Consider the following 24,246-nt stretch of genomic DNA (forward strand, 5'->3'; position numbering starts at 1 on the left):
ACAATGCTGATACAGCAGATGATCCTGGTCTGTATAATGCCAACAAAATAATTACAGTATGATTGATGAAAAACTTAATAGCTACTGCTTCAAATGTCTTCAATTGTGGCAGATCAATTCTTTTAAACCTAAAATAATCTCTGAAATATACAATAACTCCACCATGCAGGGGATCTGAAGGTCACAAAAAATCAACGTATGTGAAACCAGGTGGCATAGCAAGTTTAAGACAAACATTATTAGACGAACCATGCCAAGTTTCATTTAATACAAAAATGTCCAAACTATCATCCAATAGTTCATAGACAAAATTAAACTTTGACATTGATCTTATGTTAAGCAAACCAAAACACAGAGTTTTTATTTTCCTTTTTTGAGAAACCTCACAATCTTCCAGCGACCCACCGGACCCCTGACGCGGTATAAAAAATCTTCCCCATCATCAGCCTCTCTACTTTTAGCCTCATCAACCAGTTTACGATAATCAGTTCGTTGTTCACGGGTCATATCATGACTTATTCTAATACTTTTCAATTTATCGTCAAGCAATTTAATTTTAAACAGTTTATTCATCACAAGTACCTTTGATGACGTGTTGTTAAATTTAACAATTATCGGGCGTGGAGAGGTAATTTGCTCCTCTTTTTTGCCCTGTCTAAAAACTTTAACAACGTCGCTGCTTTTAATTGACTCCTCAGTCAGCGATTGAAAGATTTTCATCACAATTTCTTTATCTTTCACACTATTTTCACTTTCAGCAAGATTAAAAATGATGATATTGTTTTCACGTTCTTTATTTTCATTTACAACATTAAGTGTTTTTTGTATCGATCTAACTTCACTACATACAGCATCACAATTTTTTTTAACAACCTCAGACCACTTAGCATTAATTTCACTTTTCAATGAATCAACACTAGCAACCTGATCCAATTTTCCTTTACTATTATCGACTGCGATCCTCAACTGCTCTATGTCATTCCTTAAAATGTCCCCAGATTCAGAAATCTTCTTCAATTCCATATTTAATGCCACATGTTTATCATTTATCAACTTGGAAATCCCTTTAACATCATCGACATAGCTCAGGCAGTTGTCACAATACCACCTTAAGTTTTTCATTTTTTTATATAATGACAGCGAGTCCTTGGTGAAACCAGCACATTTCGGATGTACGAAACTTTGGCAGCATGGGCAGCAAATTCCATCCTCAACAACACTATCACATTTACAACAATTTTCGTTCGTCATTACTGCAGAAAAACCAAAAATAAACAACGTTCTGTGATATAATAATAACAATATAAGTTGTACTGTAGTAGGTTAGTGAAATGCGAATGTTAATGTTGTACGATAAATGTCTGCAAACAAAGCTCAAACAACAAATTCAACAGATTAAATTACTGAGGGAGTGTTAACAGAAAATTAACAAAAAAAAAAAAAAAAAAAAAATATCTAACTCAACTATTAAACTAAATATTATTATTAAATTCAATTAAAAATACTAAATTATATTATTTCGAAAAAATAAAAAAACGAAAATACTCTCCTCAATTTACTCTATTATAATAATCCAAATTCAACTGTATATCAGTAAAAAATACACAATATTTATTCAAAAACACGGAGAAAATTTAGACACAGCCGCAACATTCAACATTATTCGTATATTCGTATATAATGGTTGTTATTGTAATGTAAGATTTCAACATTATGATCCAAAATTTGTCTAGAATCTTTAGTTTTGTGTTTCTCTTTCTTGTGATTCTTTATAGCGCCAGCTTGAACGTACATCGTGAGTCTTCTCGATAACTTGGTCGTCGGCATACCAATATATTCGGAATTATGGTGCCCACACTCACCAATATTACATTTGAACAAATATATTAGATGGCTATGATCCATCATCGATTCTGGTTTACTAGTGCAGTTGTTTTTCATCACAAGAGATGACGTTTTCGTTGGTTGCCTGGACGTTATTTTTTATAATTCTTTTCATAATTTTTTTATCTTGTTCAAAAGCGGTTGACATGTGATACTTATAATATATTACTATGTTATTTTTGTTACTAATGTTGGTTGCATTGTTATTGTTGCTGCTTTTTGTTGTTTGCGTTCTATTATTTTCTGGATCATAGAATTTTTTATCCATTATTAATGAGTAGTTTAGTGATTCTAAATAGTTCTGTATCCTGCTTCCTATATCAGAAGGTGTGTGTAGGCTCGTTTTCTACCAAGGCAGAAATCGTGCTCTCTAGATATGTTTGAGAACGTTCACTATTGCCATTGAGGCATAAGCCTTTGTTTGTTGCTTTAGTGTATACTGAGGTTTTAAATTCATTTTGCACATTTTGTATTAGTACGTCTAGGAATGAAAGTTTATTTTCAGTTGATTTTTCCATTGTAAACTTTAATTTTATCGTAAATTTTAAACATTCAAATCTGTGCTCTCACTTCAGCTCACCAAACAACCAATTACAATTACAGCCAATTGGATGGGCAAGTCATATAAAAAAAAATTAAAATGAATGGCGATCAGACTTAGAAAAATATATGCACGGTAGCAAATCATTCAGCTTACTAGTATAGTATGGTATACTGGTATACAAGTAAGGCTGGTTACATATTAACGACGCTCTGCTTTATTGTAAAATTAGCAAGCACATGAATGCTATTCCATTTTATCCTGTATCACATCTTTTAACGCAAAATCAGGTATGGGTCACCCAGAAACAGTAGCTGATTCCCAAAAATTTTACTATTTGGCAATTTATCTCTTTCTACCTCCAAATTTTCTACTTCTTATAAAAATTCTTTTGTTATTCCTATTCTTAAAAACTCATCTTTTGATCCTACCTCTTTATCTAATTATAGACTTGTTACTAATATTACCTTCATCTCTGCACTAATAGAAAAAGTAGTTTATAATCAATTGTCATCTTATTTAAACTCTAACTCCTTGCTATCTGTATCTCAATCTGGTTTCAGACCTGCTCACAATACTGAAACTTCTTTACTCAAAATACATAATGATATCCTTCTTTCTAGTGACAATAGTAATCTTACTCTTCTTCTTGCTCTTGACTTTTCCTCTGCCTTTGATACTGTTGATCATACTATTCTCTTAAGGCTTCTAGATCATTCTTTTAATATTACTGATTCTTGTCTATCTTGGTTTTTTTCTTATCTCTTTAATCGTTGTTCTTCTGTTGTTCCAACAATTCTACTTCTAACTCGCTACTCCTATTTTCGGGGTACCTTAGAGTTCTATCCTTGGCCTTCTTCTTTTTATACTCTACACCTCTGAACTACCTCGTATTATTAATAACTTTATTTTCACTAGTCAACTATATGCTGATGATTCTTATATTTATTCTTCTTTTCCTCCATCTAATCTTAATAGTGTTTTTCATAATCTATCTCTATGTTTTTCTTCAATTATCGCTTGGTCTGACTCTATGTGTCTTAAGCTTAATCCTTCTAAATTTGAATTAATTTGTTTTAATAAATCTAAACAATCTATTACTATTCCTCCTATAATCTTACCTTATTCTAAAACTCTTGATGTTTCTTACAAGTTTTGTAGTCTAGGCTTTATCTTTGATTCTAGCATGTCTCTTTCTTCTCAGATTAATAGTGTTACTAGAAGTTTTTACTTTCATCTACAAAGAATAAAAAAACTTTTGCCTTTTCCTAATGATCCTACTCTTTTCCTTCTTGTTACTTCGTTAGTCTTATTTATGGTTGATTATTGTAACTCGCTCTACTATGGTCTTCCTGATTCTATACTCTATCCTTTAAGCAAAGCTTTTAACTCTGCTGTTCTTCTAGTTGCTCGTGCCCCTTTCTTTTCTCATATATCTCCATATCTCGTTCTCTTGCACTGGCTATCTATAAAATATAGAATAATTTTTAAAATTTTTACATTAATGTATAAGTTTCAATCTCAATTATTTCCTAAGTACTTATCAGATATATTAATTGAATCTAAACGCCCCTGTTTACAATCGTCTTCTTGCTCTCACTTCTTTAACTAGTGTTAAACACTCTTTTGCTAAATCTGCATTTGCTTTTTCTGGCCCTGTTCTCTGGAACTCTCTACCTACTTCTCTGACTACTTCTCCATCACTTACGAAGTTCAGAGCGGATCTCAAGACCCATCTGTTTGCAAAATTCATTGAAGAGCGCTGTTGAACATCGCGGAAATAGCGCTTTACATGCTAATTGATTGATTGTTGTGGACTCAAATAAATAACCATCTAGCTAGTAATCACCATTTAATTTTCCGCCATTTAAATTTTTTTAAATTCTCGGATTCTAAAAAAAACTGGAAGAGCAATTTTTTATTAAATTATTTGACCCAGTACATAATTGAAAATTTTCAACAGAGGTAATATTTGTCGGTTGTAAACTTAAACAATTTAAAACATTTTTCATGTAAACCTTTGTTTAGTTGTTTAGACAAAATTAGCAAATTAGCATTAATAAGTCATCAGAATTTAATATAAATATTAAATAGTTTGAAGCTGGAAAATTTCTAATCATTTCTATCTCGTCTTCTGCACCGGAAGTTCATGTTGGGTTAGTGCCAAGGTTTATGTCCTGCTATTTTGAACAAATAACAAAGGATACTCAAGTATATTGTTGTAAGGTTTTATCGTATATTGTTCCTATACAAAACAATTGTGATGATCAATGATGTACTATTTTAAAAAATATTCAACATTTTATTTATTCGACGTTCGTGTTCTTATAGAAAAGAATTTCTTCTTTTTACTCATGCCTGACACACACACGCTTCACTCGTTAAACTATTTCATTTCACTTTAATTTTACAATCAGATTTGTTCTTCTTTTATTATTTGCGTATCCTCTCCAAGTTAAAACAATTATTTTTTTAACATGGAGAGTATTTGTTACATATTTATCCAAACTGTACTTCGTGACGTCATCCCAACTCTACTGCCAGATTATCTTTCTCGGTCACATTACATTCAGCCGAAAAATTAATGAAACAAACACTCAATCGGAAATACAAACGGAAATCGTTTTATTATAACCACTTTCAAAAAAGCTTAACATCAAACAGTTAAATAAGCAAATTTGCACAAACAAATTCAACAACGAAATGCAAGATGTGACACAATTTAGCAATATAAATCTTTTTAAATACATAAGCATTTATACAACAAGGTTCGTTAAGTGTATACAAAAATATAGATATTGTTTATATATTTAAAAAAGTTGGAATAAAAATAAAACATAGCTGAGTATAAAACAGTTGCTCAGATTTAACAAGCTGCATACGAATTATGTACGTAACTCACATAATATTTGAATGAATAAACTGAGATTCGCTAAGAAACAAAGCAATAGATATGAAATTACATGTTCATACTGTGACACCATATTAAAACATCTAAAAAAATTATGATATTTGCGTTCTATAGAAATATTGCATACATTGACAGTACGTCATGTTAAACAAGCTTGGAGTCAGTAGAGGAAAGAAAATGCATTATAAGAATTCAAACAAAAGAAACATCATTGTTATCGTTTTGCTTCGCTTGTCTAAGAAGGTACCAAGAATGTTCATCCAGGGGTGGATCAACAACGCTGTCGTCCTTGTTCGTATCGTTATCCTCCCTGTTCCCAGACTCTGTACTGGTTTGTGATTTGAAATCCATTCTACCTTTCCCCTCTGAGGCATTAATCCTGTGCGAAATTTCGTTGAGACTGGATTTGCTAAGGCCAGGTTTAAACCCCTTAGCTCTGTTTAGTTCAGTCTTCAGCAGAATCTCGTTTACAACAACAGCTTCTCTTCTCATCATGTGACTGACTTGTGTTGATGTGTCGGGAATCAAGTAGGCCACAAAGCAAGTTATTAATACTATTATGTTCTGGAATAAATGTTAATTTTAATAAAATGTATTCATCAAAGTTGCCAAAATATTATGTGTAAGTGCATATAATACACATCCAGTTGTAATGATTTCTATTATTACGTTAAAACAATTGTTTGTTAATGCTTTATTTGATCATTTGTTCGAGATGAATTTTTTATAATAAGTTTTAATGAAAAAAATAATTATCGCCAAAACACCTTTAACCATCAACAGGATTTTAATCGATAGAAACTTCTATTTTTAATTCTAAAATAAATTTTTTTTTCTAGGTGCACATACCGGCAAAAACTTGTTGCCATCAAATGAAAAGATCGATTAAGGATTGATAAAAAGTGCCCCCTTCCAAAACTCGTTCTCAAAACAATTTAGAACTCAAATTATTGACCTTTTCTGAGCGATGTTTCTTTTTAGTTATCTTTTACTGAAGAAGGCTTATTTATCACACTTAATGGCAACTTTTCACCTACCAGACCCTATAAACGCACGATTACAACAGCAACGGCTTTAAATAAATAATTTACATATTTTATATTATCAGTATAGCATCATGACATGACATAACATGACATGATATGACATAACATAGCATAGCACAAAATAATGAATGACTTGACAGGAAACGTGGATAAAAGGAAAAGTTTGAGGTCTTAAAACGTCATGGACAGATTGGGTCTTTGTAAATTGTCACCAATCCAAGAAACTTCTCCTGTCTCATTATTTAATATATTCAACGTGGTACCGATATTCTATTAAATTGCAAATAAAATCAATTACATATTTTACAGTATCAAACGATTTACGTTCAGGTCAAGCAAACTGTTTGGCATTAGCATTTTGTTAATTAAGTTAGTTTTGAAATTAACTTTTTAAAGCGGTCGCACAACAACCCAATAATTCAACAATTCAATGGTTCAACTATTCAATGATTCAACAATTCAATGGTTCAACTATTCAATGATTCAACAATTCAATGATTCAACAATTCAATGGTTCAACTATTCAATGATTCAACAATTCAATGATTCAACAATTCAATGGTTCTACAATTCAATGATTCAACAATTCAATGGTTCTACAATTCAATGGTTCAACTATTCAATGATTCTACAATTCAATGATTCAACAATTCAATGGTTCTACAATTCAATGATTCAGCATTTTAGATAAAGGTTAAAGGTTAATCTCTCTCTTTTGCGTTTACTTCAGAGGTTTCAACGACAAACACACACAGCGTATATGAATATGCGTGCTAACCACGCATTATACACATTGCATATGATAGTCAGGGATCTCTTTGTATTCGAACCCAGTCATTGCAATAGCAAAACCAGGCGCCTTTAACCATTGAGCCATCACGATAACACCTCGAAGTTTCGAATCCGAAGGTAAAGTTTCAATGCCTTTATCACACGTTGTTTATAGTAATTTGCCAAAATCAAATCTTTCTTCAAGACCTCAGTTTTCGGATTATCCGCATTCGCTCTCAAACTATTCATTACCAGATCACGCTTCAAGTGCACTCATTAAACTGCTGCTGCTGTTGACTCGCTGTTCGTGCGCACGCTATTTCATTTTAATGAACTCGCCACGATTTATGAACCTTTGTCCTTCTGACCTTGACTTTTTCTTGCAAATGTCATCAATAATCAAGTAAGTTGTACACTTACCTGAATTCATTGTGATATGGTTTTGACATTAACAGAGCCTATTAAGAACTATAATGATTACAGATTATTTAAAAATATAATGAAATTAAATAGAAAACATAACAAAGACATTCCAAATATCAAACAAATTGCTCACCTCAAACAAAACCACGAAAATGAACTGGGATGCCATAAGATGCCAATATTGTGTGGTGTATTGGTACTTCTTAGCAGACCATGGTGGTTCTCTGTAATCTAAGTATCTGTAGAAATAGGGTAGAAAGGTAAGTACTTTATGCGGAATTTTATCTTAGATGCGATATATAAAAGTGTTTATAGCTTTCTTAAAATTTATTTCCCATAAAAGTTTTTTTTTTTTTTTTAATTCCATTTATTCACAAAAAAAGTGAAAGAGTCAGCCTAGCAATAAATGCTTATCTAGGGTTGACTCCCATAAAACAAGAAATAACATCAAAAAATAAACACAATAACATAAATGAGTAAAATAAATGTCTTTTAAATTCTTCAATGTTCTTAAATTTTCATGAATAAACTTAGAAATAAAACATCGATACATTTAAACTTAAAAAATGAATAAAATTAAGAATAAAATATTAATACATTTAACTTAAACAATTTAAAAATGTTTTCAACTTCTTTTTAAACTCTGTTAGATTATTAATTGATCTTAAATATTGTGGCAGATTATTCCATTTATAAGGTGCATAATAACAAAAGTTCCTGGATGTTATTTTATTTAAATTCATTAATGGCTTAATTATATTAGTATTGTTAGTTCTGTCAATCCTGGGGTTAGCTATAAATTTAATCGTATTAATTAACATTATATCAGTTGTAGATGTTATATTGTTGATAATTTTAAATGTTAATAAAGATGATTTATAGGAATTTATTTCAAAAATTGATAAAATATTATTATTATTAAATATATTGTAATCGGAGTGATTATAATCGATTTTAAATAGAAAATTAATTATCTTTTTTTGTGCGCTAAATAATTTGTTAAGTGTTGAAATGTTTGTATTACCCCATATTACGTTACCATAGTAAAAATGAGTAAAAATTAATGATTGGTAATGTAGTCTTTTAGTATTATTATTTAAAACATTTTTAATTCTTATCATTATGCCAAAAATTATATTAATTTTTGTTAAAATTAGTTCGATATGATCATTAAAGTTAAGTTTATTGTCGATGCATACACCCAGAAGTTTAAAGCTATCAACTTTTGTTATGCTCTGTTCATTATTTTCCTTGGTGTTCAATTTTAAAGTTATGTTATGCATAGGTGTATTTCTTTTATTTGGAACAATCATGAATTTTGTTTTTTTTAAGTTGACAGAGAGTTTATTTGATTTAGACCACTTTTCAATTTTAGAGAGAAATGTTTCAGTTTTGTGAATTAAATCAGGTATGTTATTTGAATTTGCGCACTTATTGCAGTCATCTGCATAGATGATTAGATCTATATCTAAGTTAAGATGTACATTAACTATGTCATTTATGTATATATTGAAAAGAAGTGGTCTGAGGACACTACCTTGTGGAACTCCGCTTAAAAGTTCCCCGATGATTTGATAGACTGATAGCAGTGATGTTAAAATTGATGGATAGATTGTAGATTGCACAAGTAAGCATGGTGGGGGTGCTGGTTTTTATGTAAAACGTGATTGTTCGTTCCAAAAAATAACTTAAATGCAATAGGCAACACAGAATTGAAACATTTTCAATTTGAATTGCTAGCAAAAAATACAAAAACAAAAATTATTTAAAAAAGTGGATTGGGACACTGTGCGGGGTTACTCCCCTATTTTTAAAAACATTTCACGTTTTTTGAATATTCCAAAAAGTTATTAAAAAATCAATTTATTCTTTAAAGTTCAACAAAAAGAACTTCAAAAGTTTTTAATTAGTTTTATTTTAAGGAGAGTGGAAAATGTAGGAAACCTGCAATACGTTGTGTTCTTGTATTTCTCTTTAATATCTTCAGTTTTGGGCGCGGTGCCGTTAACAAAATCATTGACATCAAAATAAGCCAGGCTGTTGTTAAGGAAACCATTCAAAGTGTTGTCCGAACTATAAACTCGTTTGTACAATTCTCGTTGTATGAAACTTGATGTGAATGCTATGATGCAAGCCTAAAATTAAAAACCAGTTAAAATGTAAGTACCAAATACAAATAAATACGAATGCCCCTTTGATTTCGTTCTAGCAACAAATTGTGATTCAACTTGCAAAAACTATCGATGAGCAAAAAAAACATGTTGAAATCAAAGACAAAGCAAATGCAAAATACCAGAAGAACGTTCAAAAGCTCATGAATCTCATATTAAAATCAGATACAGTGTCAAAACAAGCAATAAACTTGGCATCAGTATATTTGAAAAATGAAACTGCAAAATTACATCATAATAATTAAAGATTAATTTTCAAACACCATGATAATTCATAAACAACGATTTAATAAGGAATATAAAAGTAAAAATATATGAATCTAAGAGGCTTATAGATGTTGACGAGGTTGGTTGACACGCGTTGATAAAGAACTATGTGACTATAATTTGTGATGATGGGTAGAGCCTGTCTTTTAATTTTGTGATGTCTTAAAATATGTCAAATGTTTGTTGAAGGATGTTATTATTAATTGAATTATTACTAGAAGTTAATAGTTATTGAAATTTATGACGTTGTCAGTTGTGGCACTAACACCATTATGATTACCATAGTTTTCATCGCCTGTCTATCGTAATACTACAACACTACAATTAATGTCTTAAACTGATGTCTTAAAATATGTCAAATGTTTGTTGAAGGATGTTATTATTAATTGAATTATTACTAGAAGTTAATAGTTATTGAAATTTATGACGCTGTCAGTTGTGGCACTAACACAATTATGATTACCATAGTTTTCATCGCCTGTCTATCGTAATACTACAACACTACAACTAAAAGCAGCATTACTATTATCGTCACAGTTAATGTTTATGTCAATCTTAACAAGGTTTTTCATTCAGAAAGTTCCGGACCACCCGATGCAAGACCACCCGATTACAAAAAGATCGATTTTTGATAAGATCAATTAGAAAGTTAATATCATAAAGAAATGGGTCAGGTCGTATTTACAATAAATTGGTTCTCACGTCCCTCGAGAAGAATTGTGTGGCCGAAATATAAACAATATATTAATGTTTATATTAAAACATTAATACAATAAGGCAAAAGATTAATGAGATTATTAAAGAACAAAATAAATGTACATAATGAGTTTTCCTTGAGCCAATCTAAGTCATGCGTTGTGACGCAATAAAAAAAAACTGATGGATTTAACGAAAAATAAAGCTTTATTAGTGGGAAACACAAAAAAAATCTTGTCATCAAAGCAAGTGAGTTTAATGGAAATTTCTACTTAGAAGTATATATATTCAACACGATAAACATTAAAGCCTTGCTTGAAGATTGTTGTATCTGTGAAGAAACGAAAATTGGTTATCAAGGGAATAGGAAGACAATTTGACGAGGGGGCAACTACATGAATTAGCGTCAGACGAACTAAAAATAACAAAGTTTACAAAAACATCGTTTTTCCAGTGAAAAGTTGTGTTGTGGTTAAAAAGTTAAAACAACCACATAAAACTACTCAATAAACCTAAAATCGTCTTGAACATAAAATCGTTCTACTCGAGATTAAGTTTTAACAAACGGTCACCAAGACTGGTCATAAGCTAGTCATCCGAGTGAATTTAAAATGCCAAAAGATATTGCTTCACAAAAATGAACGACAGGCAGACGTAAAAAAGGCAAAGAAAATATCACGTGGAGGATCGATTTTTGATAAGATCAATTAGAAAGTCAATATCATAAAGAAATGGGTCAGGTCGTATTTACAATAAATTGGTTCTCACGTCCCTCGAGAGGAATTCAAGCGGGACGAAAATTTATCCCAAGATAAACATTAATACAATAAGGCAAAAGATTAATGAGATTATTAAAGAACAAAATAAAGGTATATATTAGAATGATCTATTGAAACAATAAAAATCAACCTACATTTGTGACGATGGAAATTCTTGTTATAGCATGTAAAATTTCATACCAAACTCCTACAAATAAGTAACAAAATATCGAAAGTTACAAAAGCTCATGTCGCATAAATGAACGTATGCACGCATGGTTCAATTGATTCATTAGCTATTAAAATTAAGACTGCTTAAATTTTATTTTGAGATTATTTTATTGCAAAAAATCAAAAGAAATCTGTAAATTAAAGGAAGCCGCCGTCAGTGTTTTAAATTAAGTTTTCTGGTTTCTTTCAAAATGAACTATCTTCATCCAGCATCAAACTCATAAAACCTCTCCTGTATTTAATCGTAATTAAATGTGATCGGTCTCAACGATGGCTCAATGGTTGAAGCACAAGGTCCTGTGCAGCAGTGACCTCAGTTGGTCGAAAAAGATCCTGACCGTGAAGATGTGCCGAAGCTTATGATACATTATTTTGTACTCGCGTATATGTACGTGTACGATCGTCAAATACTTGACCAATGACGATTGTCAAAGCATTATAAAAATCAATGATTGAGTGGAAAGAAGCTGTGTGTATAAACTTTTTAAGTACGTTTAAATACTTTTTAAAACTAAACTTTTACGCTTTCATCGTGTTTTAATTTTTATCTACAAAGCTACATTAACTACAATATATCTTAAGAATTAGTCGAACAAACTGTTATTATTCTTAGTCACATCTGGCTTATCACTGTTCATTTTAGTCTATCTTGGTGATGTCAGCGATGTCAACGATGTACACACACTTGATCCCGTTACACTTGAACCCATTACACATTACGTTTACACTTGATCTTGCATACATTTAATCCTGAAATCATGATTCTCATTGTATTTAATTTTACAGAAATTGCACAGTGTACATGTGCAATTTTTGTTGAATTATTTTGCTCCGTTTTAATATATAGTTGAATAAATATTTATAATTCTGTGTTTGATATTCAGCAGTGATGTGGTACTTGTACTCGAGTACTACTAGCAGTACTTGCGCTTGACACCCATGTACCTGCACTAGTACTTGTTATTTCACAATGTACTTGTACTTGAAATTTTTTAAGTACAATGTACAAGTACTTTACAAAAATTTACGAAATTATAGTTAAAAATTTTAAGGAGATCAATATTTTGTTTGGAGATTTCAGCCATTTCAGATTTGAGTAGGATTTTTTGTCACCCAAGTTTTAATATATCGCATGTATGTCTACGTTACACATTGTACATGTACATTGATTTGTTTACATGTGAGCATATATGTTAATGTGTGGTGTTATTTAATGAACTTATTGTATATGTGTGAAATGATTTGAAGCGTGAGGAATACAATTGCATCGCCATCCGATTGATGTGAATATCTTGATTATATTTTAATTACTTTTGAATGGCCAGACACTAACAGCAGGCAAACCTTGTTTTCAAAATGTGTTAACACCGTGGGGCGAGTGCTTATCACACATGTTTTTATTAGGCATGCAAGTTTTAACAATACAAAGAGTTCAAAGATCGCGTCACACGTGCAAGCGGTCGCTGGTTACAACAACGTAGAACTTAATACTTTCTTATGAGCCACGACACATCGTCACATGTGTGACACAGCGGCTGCTTTCAGTGAAACAGATCAAACATAATATCATTAAACATTTTGAATACAACATGGCATGGCAATTAATACAAATAATAAAAATATACATATTTCTTTAAGGTCTGTTCAATAACAAATAAGTAAATTGAACGGAATGAAAAAGTCCAACCGATTGAGACAGCTCTTGCAGGCATGGGTCTTCTGTATTGAGTTACGAATTTGTTGGCATCTGACCTGATCTCAATGAGGTTATTTATGAAAGCGAAGCAGGGAGCAAGTGGGAACGCTGCCACGAACAACGTCACGAAGCCAAACTGAATCACTGAGTTCAAATAAATATGGGTACTTAGTGTTTTATTAAAATTTACAACAACAGTAGAAACAAGTAAGAAAAGTGCACATCGAAGAATAAACAATCCAACAAAATAAGTATATTGAAAATAGAATGTGATAATATGAGTTTATGTGAAATGTGCATTGAAAACAGAATTCAATAATACATAACGAATATGCGGATAAGCGAATTTACATAAATTTATATATTATTAATTGGTTAAATTTATATATTGTAAGCCGTTGTCATTTGAAAACAGTTTTCTTCCGGCCACCATCATGCTTGGAAAGAATGTTTTTAAAACAAAAGAAAAACAAAAAGCACAAAATATAATTTGCAATTTTTGTTCAATTTAGCAACCCGTCCATTTTTTGTGCTATCTGTGTAAAAAGTTTTGCAACGCAATAAGTTTGCATACATTCACGGCCATTTGACAACACAACCTGTGCAGTCGTCAAACATTATGATGATGGCAAGTGATTTCAGTTGTTTGTTGATGTGGTTGAGAATTCATGTTAACTCAATATAATACAGAGTTGGAAGAAGTTGAGTTAGGAAAAGTATTGATCGACCATTTAAGAATTCATGAAATGCAAAAAAGTAGAAAAAGAATAATGCAATATAAATCCAAGGGTGCTAATAAAAATCGGGGATTTTCGACGGAAGTTTCAGAAATTTGTTGGTTCAACTTATGAAAAAATTTTCGAAGTGCAAAATGTAGTTATGAATACAATCAGGCAAAGTAAAATGAATAAATTCAAACCGGAATAAGTGCTTTGTACGATATTAAGAAAAATTTTCAAACCACGAGCAATCATTTCTGGAAATGAAAGTAATTCACCTAGTCATGCCCTAGGTGGCGTATGGTTCAAAAAAATCATCCAATCAGAGCCTTTTCAATAAAAGAACAAAAATTGTCTAAATTTGAAAATATCGTCAAAACAACCGAAAAATTGGAACGATACTTCATCATAGTTGTCCAAAAGTACTAAAAGTTGAATTATGTTAAAAGCTGCGGCCAACATTCTACATTAATTATTTCTTATCTATACGGAAGATGCACCCAACAGTTCTTGCAAAAAATGCCGTCCTAAAAATCGGCCGAACATTAACGAATGTAACAACAATAATAATATAATAATGATAACAATAATAATAGTATAATAGTAATAACAATAATAATATTATAACAATAATACCAACTCATTTCCAGATATTCCTGCAATAATCCTAACGATCCCATTTCTTCCAAATTAAAATCTTTCTCCCATGGCTTTAATATAAGTTTCTTATTTTTATTCCTCAGACACATCCTTATGGCTCTCTTGATTCGTCTGATTAAATGAAATATAACGTATAATATTGCTGAACAGTTAAAAAATAAAAAACGAAACAAACGGTAAGACTATTTCAACCAAATTGTTTTGGATAAGTTGCTTGCCAACAAAAATGATGGCCAACTGTATGCACAACTCTGTCAAGCAGCTCCCCCCGTCGCACTGCAACGTAACAAACGAAAATTTGGAAACTATAAATTAAATAATTTCAACTTGAATATTAAGTAGAGTCACTGTTGACAACAGCTTAACACAGACAATTTAAATCAATTTCTCATCGATTGGAGGTGAAGCCCCAACTTGGAAACTTTATGTAGTAAAGAAAATGTGCCAATTGTAACGACTTTTGTTTACAACAGTCGAAAAACAAAATTAATTTCGAAAGTTAATGTTCGCGTCTCATTCTTTAAAAAACTACGCTCAATGACAGGTACCAAACAATATAATTATCAACATTTTAATTAACAATCTAAACAAAAAATATGAAAAATTGACTTAAAAAAATATAAATCAAATAAAAAACATGTACATAAATAACAAAGTCATTGCATTAAAAGTTTTAAAAATATGAAATTACAAATTTGTTTTAGATTTTCAAAATGAAAATACGAAAATACGCTAAAAATAATAAGCAAATAGGTAAATCAATTTAAAAGAATGTACAGGCCAACAAAAATAAAATAGGTCATGATGCACTTTTACAAGGAACTTAATTTCCAAAAAACAGATTAGCCTAAGTCAATAAAAATGTTCTGAAATGTGTAAGAACAAAAATTTCTTTTCAATAAAAAAAAGTTGTCTGCGATGAATCAGTAAGTTTAAAAGAATGGAAGATGTATCGTTGTATTCCATTATTCATGTAAATTTTCAAGGCCCCGTATTTTTTTTTCTTTCGTAGCTTCGCATGAATGGAAGTTCGACTTTTTAAATTAGAGAATAATTTGAAATAAAGTCAAGTATAAAAATTATTAAAGACAAAGATGGGATTTAAAAAAAATTAATCTAATAAGTCTATACCAAAATATTACTGTGAGAAAAATTATTAAATCGTAACTAAACTAAGCATGCAATTTTAGGTCTAAAGATTAACCTTGGAAAGCAATTTAAGGCAAAAGAACGAAGGAAAACACGTGAAAAATTAAGGCACATAAGCAACTAGACAAGACGCATAGCTAGAAACAATTTTAGAAAATGGCTCAAAATATCGATTGAAGATTCAACATTCGGATAACGAACTAGTGACAAACTAAGAACAGATATGAGACAAGAAACCGAAATGAGAAAACAGTGGATGACGTCATTCCTGAAACTCAGAAGCTTGATTATTAGTAACATAGGTGGATTTAGAAACTTGAGACATGGTCGAGGGAAGAACGAGCTGTCGAACGGTGTATTAAAAAGTTTTTAAGTTATAAAACAAAATGTTCGTGTTCATGTCTGAAATTATATTAAAACAAAAACTTCAAATACAGGTAAAATAAAAGCAACTTAGATGAATTAGCAAAACAAGCTGTTCGCACTTATACTTGCTTGTCTACGAGTAGTAGGGTAGTTATGGCGGCTGGATAAATCCTATAAAACTGGAAAAATTGGGTTAATAACAAAAAAGAGTAAAGAGTGACTCTGTATTTGTGTTTAGCAAGACAATTTTTGAAAAATATTGGAATGTACACAAAACAGATTTAGAGTTGCGCCTGTCTAACGGAGTTTTAAACATTGTACGTTAAAATGATGATTTGAAAAAACTAGATAAGCTTGGTTCAAAATTACTTTTAAAATCAGTAATAAACCCCATTAGCATTTTAAAATACGAGTTAAAATCGTCATTGAAAACAAAAACGAAAAGTGCCAAAAATGTCTGAAACCAACTAACCTCTTCTAATCTTGCATTAAATATTTTGGATCGTTCATTTGGTGGACCATTAAATCTGAGAATGGTTAGACAATTAAAATAATATAAATACCTAGTCCTAAATAAACGATGGCGGCAAAATTGCTCTCCAAATACATCACATATATACTAAACATGCACCACATGCATAATTTTATTTTTCAACCTTGACCACCAAAAGTTAAACAATTTTTAAAGTTGTAAATAATGGAAACAAAGTATTTTAAAGATTGCTGCCCAAGACAAAATAGAAAATAAAAATAGAAAAAATTCTGAAGAAATATTAAAAAGGGGGTGGTTATGTTGTTTAAACTGCGGAAATGCTTTAACAGTGGTTTTTTACCTTCCTTTGATGAATGCGATGTAAAAGAGTGACGAGTAAAAGTTAACAAATTGAAGGATGTAAATTTTATATCTTAAGCTGTTGTCATAATCATGCTGAGTCCTCAAACACTCCCAGTCAGTCAGTTTGATTGCTAACTTTTCATAAACCTGAAAAAATTGAAAAGATGTTAAATGACCGTCAATCGCACTTTATTAATCTAGGACTTACAAAATTGAGAATAAAAATCAGGATCAGGTTGATGATTGCAGCAGAAATGGATCCAATTAAAGGGGCATTTTTATAAACCATCTGATGGTCATTGGTATACATGACTGACAATATGGCGATTCGATAGGCAGTCACGCCCAACACCACCGCTATTGCAACTAAGATCTGATAGCAAATTGATTTCTAACAATTCACAATATCAAATACATTTTACGAAATATAACATACTAAGAAGAACATGACAGATGCCGATGTGAGGTATACTGGCATTTTTCTTTTCCAAAACGGATGGTAAGGTTCTTCTTTCTGAAAAACATTAAGTAAGGAATAGAAAACCCGAATTGAACAAACTTACAAAAAATTCAAATCAAATCAATTATTTTATTGAATGTAGCAAAAAAAATCATTTAACACAATTTTTTTTAATAAGATGGAAGTTTCTTCGATATAAAATCACGTTTTACATGTGCCCCTATACTTATAAAAATAAGAAATTATATAACACGTCAGTCACTTCAACTGAACGCTTTCTAAAAAAACACAAAGCGAAAGAGCAAAGATCAGCTTCATTTTTTCAAAGCTTTCAAAACTTCAAAGCCTCAGGGTATAACATTTCCTACAACAATGGACCAGGCACCGATCTGTGAAAAAAAGCATCAGCATCAGCAGAATAAAACTAGGGCGCATTCCTTGGCTTTCTAGGCTTCAAAGGCTCCAGCCTTCCTAGGCTCCAGCCTTTTTAGCTCAATAATAAATACGGCTCTGCCAGCAAGTCTGTACAAACTAACAAACTGACACACATAAGAACCACTTAACGGAAATGTTTGTAATTAACAGAAACGTTTGTACTCAACAAAAATGTTTGCACTTTGTAATGATACGGAATAAAATCACCAGGTTTCCGTTTCATTCGTCAGTTACATAAAAAATCTGAATATCGAAAAGGACAATAAAAATGTATTAATTCAGATGTTTAAAAACATCAAATCCTTTTTTAACTAACCCCTGTGACTTTATTTTTTTTCGTATACTTTGACTCTGAAATCTTCACCAAATATTCAGGCCTAGGAGGCTCCTGATAATAGTTATTTAAAATATCTCTAATCAGCAAATAAGAATAACAATTGTAATGATAATTCAATGTCTGCCCAACAGTAATAACAATTTTGTACCTCCTCTTCTTCAAAGTTTTTCAGATCCCAGAGGTATTGTATTGATGCCTGCTCTCGTTTCCAAAATTCTAAAAAGATTGTACCTAAAGATAAAAGTAATCACTGTTAGTTAACTTCTTAAACGAATCAAGTAAGCGTCTCACCCCAAAGAGACATGAAAGCAGCAAAAAAGACAGTAGCTGCATTGTCAAAAAGGTGCGTGACCAAAATGTAATAGCACATGCGATGGTAGCCCCAAAAGCTGCAACGTTTGTAACATTTTGGGCACATTATAAACATGTTCTTCTCGCAACTGTCTTTTCTGGAAAATATTTTTTTAGGTTGAAAATAAAAAATATTTTATGATGAAATGAATATATAATTCGTAACCGGTGATTTTAAACTTTGAACTTGGTTGTTTTAAAAATTATTCAAAATTTTTAAACAAAATAATGATAGCAGTCTGGTTAGTAACCAATGAAAATAAAAAAATTACGCAATTGGATCTGAGTTTATGTAGACCAGTCCATATATAAACACAAGCAATCCGACGATTGACGCGGGAATCAAGGCATATGTGTAATAGCCTAACCACGCAAAGTAAAAACCTATCTTCTCTCCAAAGTATGATCTGTTTTTATTACAGTATTTTAAAAAGTTGCTTATAGTTTCAATAAATTCAATTTAAAAGGTTGTCTAATGATCAACAATTTGATTAGTTGATTAATTTAGTTAAATTCAAGTCAATAAATAAACTTTTTTAGAACAGATATTTGAAACACATTGTCGTTTAGCAATTGTTGATTGTTTCAAATAATGTCCAAAATAAAGTATAACATTTGTTAACCCACACATTGATTAATGGTCAAATTTTGAGCTTAAACATTTGCAACCATACATCTTATTAGTTAGTGTTTTAGAAACAAGTTTCAAAACGTTGAATCATAGGAATAACAGCCATTCAATAGAAAAAGCATAGGGGAGAGAAAAATGAACCGTCTAAAAATATATCCCGTCGGGGGTTAGACAATGTGATCGGTAAAAAGATGCATGAGGATTGGCAGGTCAAAGTAACTGGAAAGCGCTCGAGGCACGCCTTTTGACAAAATTATTAATCAGTTAAAGTGAGAGTTGTTTACAGGGTATTTTAAGTTTCAGTCGGAGTTCCGAAGTTTGTTAGTCAGCCAAACAGTTGATGGTCAGTCAGAATTGCGAAATAACCGAAGATAGGAGAAGTTCTAAAGCCATCAGAGTCGATACAGGACAGAGTTATTGAAAACCAGAAAGACGTAATTGCGGACGGAACTGGGAAGCGTGTCACTGTCACTGTCGTTGCAATTCGTGAACAAGAAATTTTATTATAGATGCTTTATATTAACCCGTTACGTTAGTCGTTGAAGTTCTGTTTTGTTGAAGTAAAAACGTGGAAAACTTCCGGCGTGTCTTTCATTCCAAGCAAAAGTTAATTAGAGGTAAAGAATACGACAATGTCAATTTATAACAGCAAAGCTAAAAAACGACCTGATGTAATCGAGTGGTTGAACCTTGAACCAAACAGATGACGATGCCCAATTGTCATGCAATAACTTTCGAATGCTCATTCGAGACCTATTCTTATGAGACCCCTGTAATGAAAAATCATAAAAGTTATTTGATGCACTCCAATAAGTGCTAATATCTTCTGTAGTTTTATGCAGTACCAAATTTATCATATTGTTATAATACTCGCTGTCGTAACCGATTTACGATGCGACGGGTTCAAATCCTCGATTGAATAAAATATTCCAAACAGTTATTAAACTTTATTTACAGAAGAAATCAATTATTATTAATTATTAAACTTTATTTACAGAAGAAATCAACTAATCGTTTATTTCCAGTAAATTCGCACTAACGCAACAATTAACTTTTAAATCTTTCAAAATCTATCGCTATGACAACGTCAACAAACAAATCAAATATCGCTTTAAATAATTCACCGAATCGCTAATCACAAAATCACGAATTTCACTCCTCACGAATATCTTGCGACGTGCGCTTTTATACTCTTCGCAAGCGTCGTTTCTAGATTCTTCTCGATGGTCCGATTCTAGCATACTCTAGAATGCTCCAGTCACTAGAACATTCTAGAATACGCTAGAATCTAGTGCGTTCGGTAGCACGGTTATAACATTACTCCCTTCTTAGTTCTGTTCGTCCCGAACAGCTTTCGTTCCGGTGTCCGCATGATACGGAACCAGTCTATCCAAATGAACGATCTTCATTCTTGCTCTCGGCTTCCGATATTCCTGAATACGGTAGACGACGTCATTCAAGCGGGTGATGACTTGATAAGGTCCTTCCCACCCTCGCTGGAGCTTTGGAGAACGTCCTTTCTTCCGCTGTGGGTTGTACAACCAAACTAACTCGTCGACAGCAAAACCGCCACTGCTTCCTTTCAAGTCGTATCTGGTTTTGGCCGCCTCCGTGTTTTTCATAATTTTAAGGCGTACGTAACGGTGGATATGGTTTAATCGTTGTCGAAGATTATCCACGTATTCTGTTAATGGTTGGTGTGGTTCAGGTGATACGCCATATTTCACATCAGCTGGAGTTTTTAAGGTAGTCCCAAACAGAACTCTTGATGGCGTTTCTCCAGTAGTTGTGTGGATAGCACTCCGGTATGCCATAAAAAACAATGGTATATGACGATCCCAATCCCGTTGAATTTCGTCGACTACTTTAGCCAGATGTTCAATCAGGGTTTGGTTGAATCGTTCCACCATACCGTCAGACTGTGGGTGAAGAGGTGTCGTTCAAGTTTTGTTTATACCCAGCAGCTTGCACATTTCACCAAACAGTTGTGACTCAAAATTTCGACCTTGATCTGAGTGGAGTTCCAATGGGACACCATATCGACTAATCCAATTGAGTACAATTTCCTCAGCGACGGTACATGCTTCTTGGTTGGGTATTGGAAACACCTCAGGCCATTTGCTGAAATAGTCCGCTACAACCAGAATGTAACGGTTTCCATAATCTGATACCGGAAAGGGTCCAGCAATATCTATAGCAATCCGTTCAAAGGGGACACCAACATTGTAGATTTGCATTGCTTCTTTTAGCCTTCTTTTGGGTCCTTTGACTGAAGCGCATGTGTTACATTTTCGACACCAGCTTCTCTACATCTTCTCTAACGTGAAGCCAGTAGAATCCTTCTCTTGTTCACTCCTAAATGTCCCCCAGAAGGGCCGCCATGCATTTCATCAAGGATTTCGGTCGTTTTACTTCTTGGTATTACAACCTGCATGCTGTGTTTTGATCCATCAGCTGATTCCCATTTTCGTTTCAGCAAATCTCCTTCCAAATACAAAGATTCCCACTGAGCCCAATAACCCTTTAACACGGCACTATGTTCTGAGATGCTTTGCCAGTCCGGTCGCTTGCCCTCCTTCTTCCATGTGATCAGATGTTGTAGGTCCTCATCCGCAAACTGTGCATCAGCAAGATCCGTCGGTATCCAACCGTCATCCGCTGATATTGTTGTTGCTCTTATGTCATACGATTGTATCTTCTCCTCGTGACGACAGCAATATTTGCATCCTGGTAAACATGGTCGACGTGAGAGAGCATCAGCATTACTATGAGTTGTTCCTTTGCGGTGCACGATCTCGAAGTCGTACATTTGTAAACGTTCCAACCATCGGGCCATCTGTCCTTCAAGATCCTTGAAGTTGAGGAGCCATCTTAACGCTGCATAATCAGTTCGGAGAAGAAATTTCTGTCCATAAAGGTACTTGTGGAAGTGTTTTGTTGCATTGACTATTGCTAGTAACTCCTTCCTGGTCACACAATAGTTTCGTTCGGGTTTTGTGAATCCTCTGCTATAATACGCTAGCACCTTTTCTTCTCCGTCTATATGCTGTGACAAACGGCTCCGATTCCGTTGTTACTTGGATCAGTATCTAACACGAACGTCTTGCCACGAACTGGATATGATAGCAAAGGAGATCACATAGTTCAACTTTTAACTTTTCAAATGCTGAGTCGCATAGGGTATTCCAGTTGAAAACTCGGTCCTTCTCGGTAAGTTGGTGGAGAGGTCTGGCAACTTTTGCAAAATCCTTTACAAAACGTCGATAGTACGTTGCCAATCCCAGAAAACTGCGCAATTCATTTTTATCCTTTGGAGTTGGCCAGTCTTTCACAGTTTCTATCTTGCTGGGATCAGTTCGAACTCCATCTGAAGATACCACATGTCCCAAATAGTTAACTTCTTTAGAAAATAACCTGCACTTTTTAACGTTCAGCTTTAAATTTGCCACCCGAAGTCTTGTGAAGATCTCCCGTAAGTTTTCGACGTGTTGATCAAATGTTCTTCCTAGAACAATTATGTCGTCTAAATAGACAAGACAGGTTTTCCAGTTAAGACCTTGCAATACACATTCCATCAGTCGCTCGAATGTAGCTGGAGCATTGCACAATCCAAATGGCATGACGGTGAATTGCCACAACCCCGATCCGATAGAAAACGCTGTCTTTTCGCGATCGTTCTTGTCGATTTCTACTTGCCAGTATCCGCTTTTCAAATCAAGCGTAGAGAACCAACTTGAGCCAGATAGGGTGTCCATGATGTCTTCAATCCTCGGTAACGGATAGCTGTCCTTTTTAGTCACATCATTTAACTTCTTATAATCAACGCAAAAACGGGTAGTGCCGTCCTTCTTCTTTACCAAAACAACTGGCGAAATCCAGGGACTTGATGACGGTTCGATGACGCCTTGATTCTGCATTGTCGTTATCATTTCGTTTACTTCTGTTTGTTTTGCTAGAGGAAGACGTCGTGGTACTTGTCGGATCGGTTTCGAATTCTGAGTATCAATTCGGTGAGTTACCAGAGCTGTTTTACCTTGGTCATTGTCACCGGTTGAAAACACGTCTGCGAAATCAGCAATCAACGCCTCGGTTTTTAGACGGTCTTCTTGATACAAATTAAGTTCATCCAGTAGATTTTTGGTAAGTTCTTTGAGTCTATCTTTGTCAGTTGGTAGAACCTTTTCCTGTTGCTCCACATCTAATGATTTCACCAAATTTATTGATTGGCAATTACCTATTTCCTCGCCTTTTTTAATTTTAATAGTGTGTTAAGCGGTATTCATTATTCTGACAGGAATAAGACCATTTTTGTTCGCTTCTACCGGGCGTTTTCCAATGACCGCGTTCTGTACATTTGTCGTTGAGGTTGGCTCCATCAAATAGAACTGGTGGCCCCTTGGATCACAATTCAACTTGCCCCATACGATGTTTTCAGATGATTGAGGTAGTTCTATGTCACAATCGACTGTCACTCGAATGCATTTTTCGTCGCTATCCTCCATTATCACTTCTGTATTTCTCCATCTAAGAATGCGTTTTTTTAAGTCAATTTTGAACCCATATTTTGTCAGAAAGTCGACACCTATTATGCGTTCGTCGATGATATCCGCGACTAAGAATGAACCTTCGAATAACAAGTCGCCTAGCTGAACAGTAAGGAGAATCTTTCCATAGACTGGTGCCGTTCCTCCGGTAGCTGTTCGAAGGATGTATTTGTTAGAAGTCTCTTTCTTCAGATTGGGTACCATATCAGATCTTAAAATCGATTTTCTTGCTCCGGTGTCGACTGTAATTACACATTCTCGTTGATCAACTTTTCCGTTCAGCCATAGGTCGTTTCGATTTCGATGTAGTCTGGAAACGTTAATTACGGTACTGGGGGCGTCAATTCTACTAGCCAACCTTGCC

General features: G+C 33.1%; 2 protein-coding genes across 2 annotated transcripts in view; both read right to left on the bottom strand.

The window, feature by feature from the left end:
* Window positions 1–360: 360 nt before the first annotated feature.
* Window positions 361–3,115, bottom strand: HELRODRAFT_158928 (hypothetical protein; the record flags this gene model as incomplete). Its single annotated transcript, XM_009010879.1, has 2 exons — window positions 361–1,253; window positions 3,067–3,115. The coding sequence occupies 2 exons, from the start codon at window positions 3,113–3,115 to the stop codon at window positions 361–363; spliced, it is 942 nt and encodes a 313-aa protein (XP_009009127.1).
* Window positions 3,116–5,528: 2,413 nt separating this feature from the next.
* HELRODRAFT_62245 (hypothetical protein) overlaps window positions 5,529–24,246 on the bottom strand; it is a gene marked incomplete at both ends in the record, with an annotated part of 28,889 nt that continues 10,171 nt past the window's right edge. Inside the window, 16 exons of the mRNA XM_009010880.1 lie at window positions 5,529–5,900; window positions 7,710–7,815; window positions 9,521–9,711; window positions 11,624–11,676; window positions 13,387–13,539; window positions 14,755–14,885; window positions 14,941–15,050; window positions 16,762–16,816; window positions 17,123–17,271; window positions 17,333–17,497; window positions 17,561–17,634; window positions 18,332–18,407; window positions 18,505–18,587; window positions 18,648–18,805; window positions 18,980–19,114; window positions 20,005–20,108. Coding sequence (XP_009009128.1) covers window positions 5,529–5,900; window positions 7,710–7,815; window positions 9,521–9,711; window positions 11,624–11,676; window positions 13,387–13,539; window positions 14,755–14,885; window positions 14,941–15,050; window positions 16,762–16,816; window positions 17,123–17,271; window positions 17,333–17,497; window positions 17,561–17,634; window positions 18,332–18,407; window positions 18,505–18,587; window positions 18,648–18,805; window positions 18,980–19,114; window positions 20,005–20,108 — 2,115 coding nt within the window. The remainder of the gene's footprint in view (window positions 5,901–7,709; window positions 7,816–9,520; window positions 9,712–11,623; window positions 11,677–13,386; window positions 13,540–14,754; window positions 14,886–14,940; window positions 15,051–16,761; window positions 16,817–17,122; window positions 17,272–17,332; window positions 17,498–17,560; window positions 17,635–18,331; window positions 18,408–18,504; window positions 18,588–18,647; window positions 18,806–18,979; window positions 19,115–20,004; window positions 20,109–24,246) is intronic.

The sequence above is a fragment of the Helobdella robusta genome (genome assembly GCF_000326865.2).
Source record: "Helobdella robusta unplaced genomic scaffold HELROscaffold_1, whole genome shotgun sequence".
Lineage (NCBI taxonomy): Eukaryota > Metazoa > Annelida > Clitellata > Rhynchobdellida > Glossiphoniidae > Helobdella > Helobdella robusta.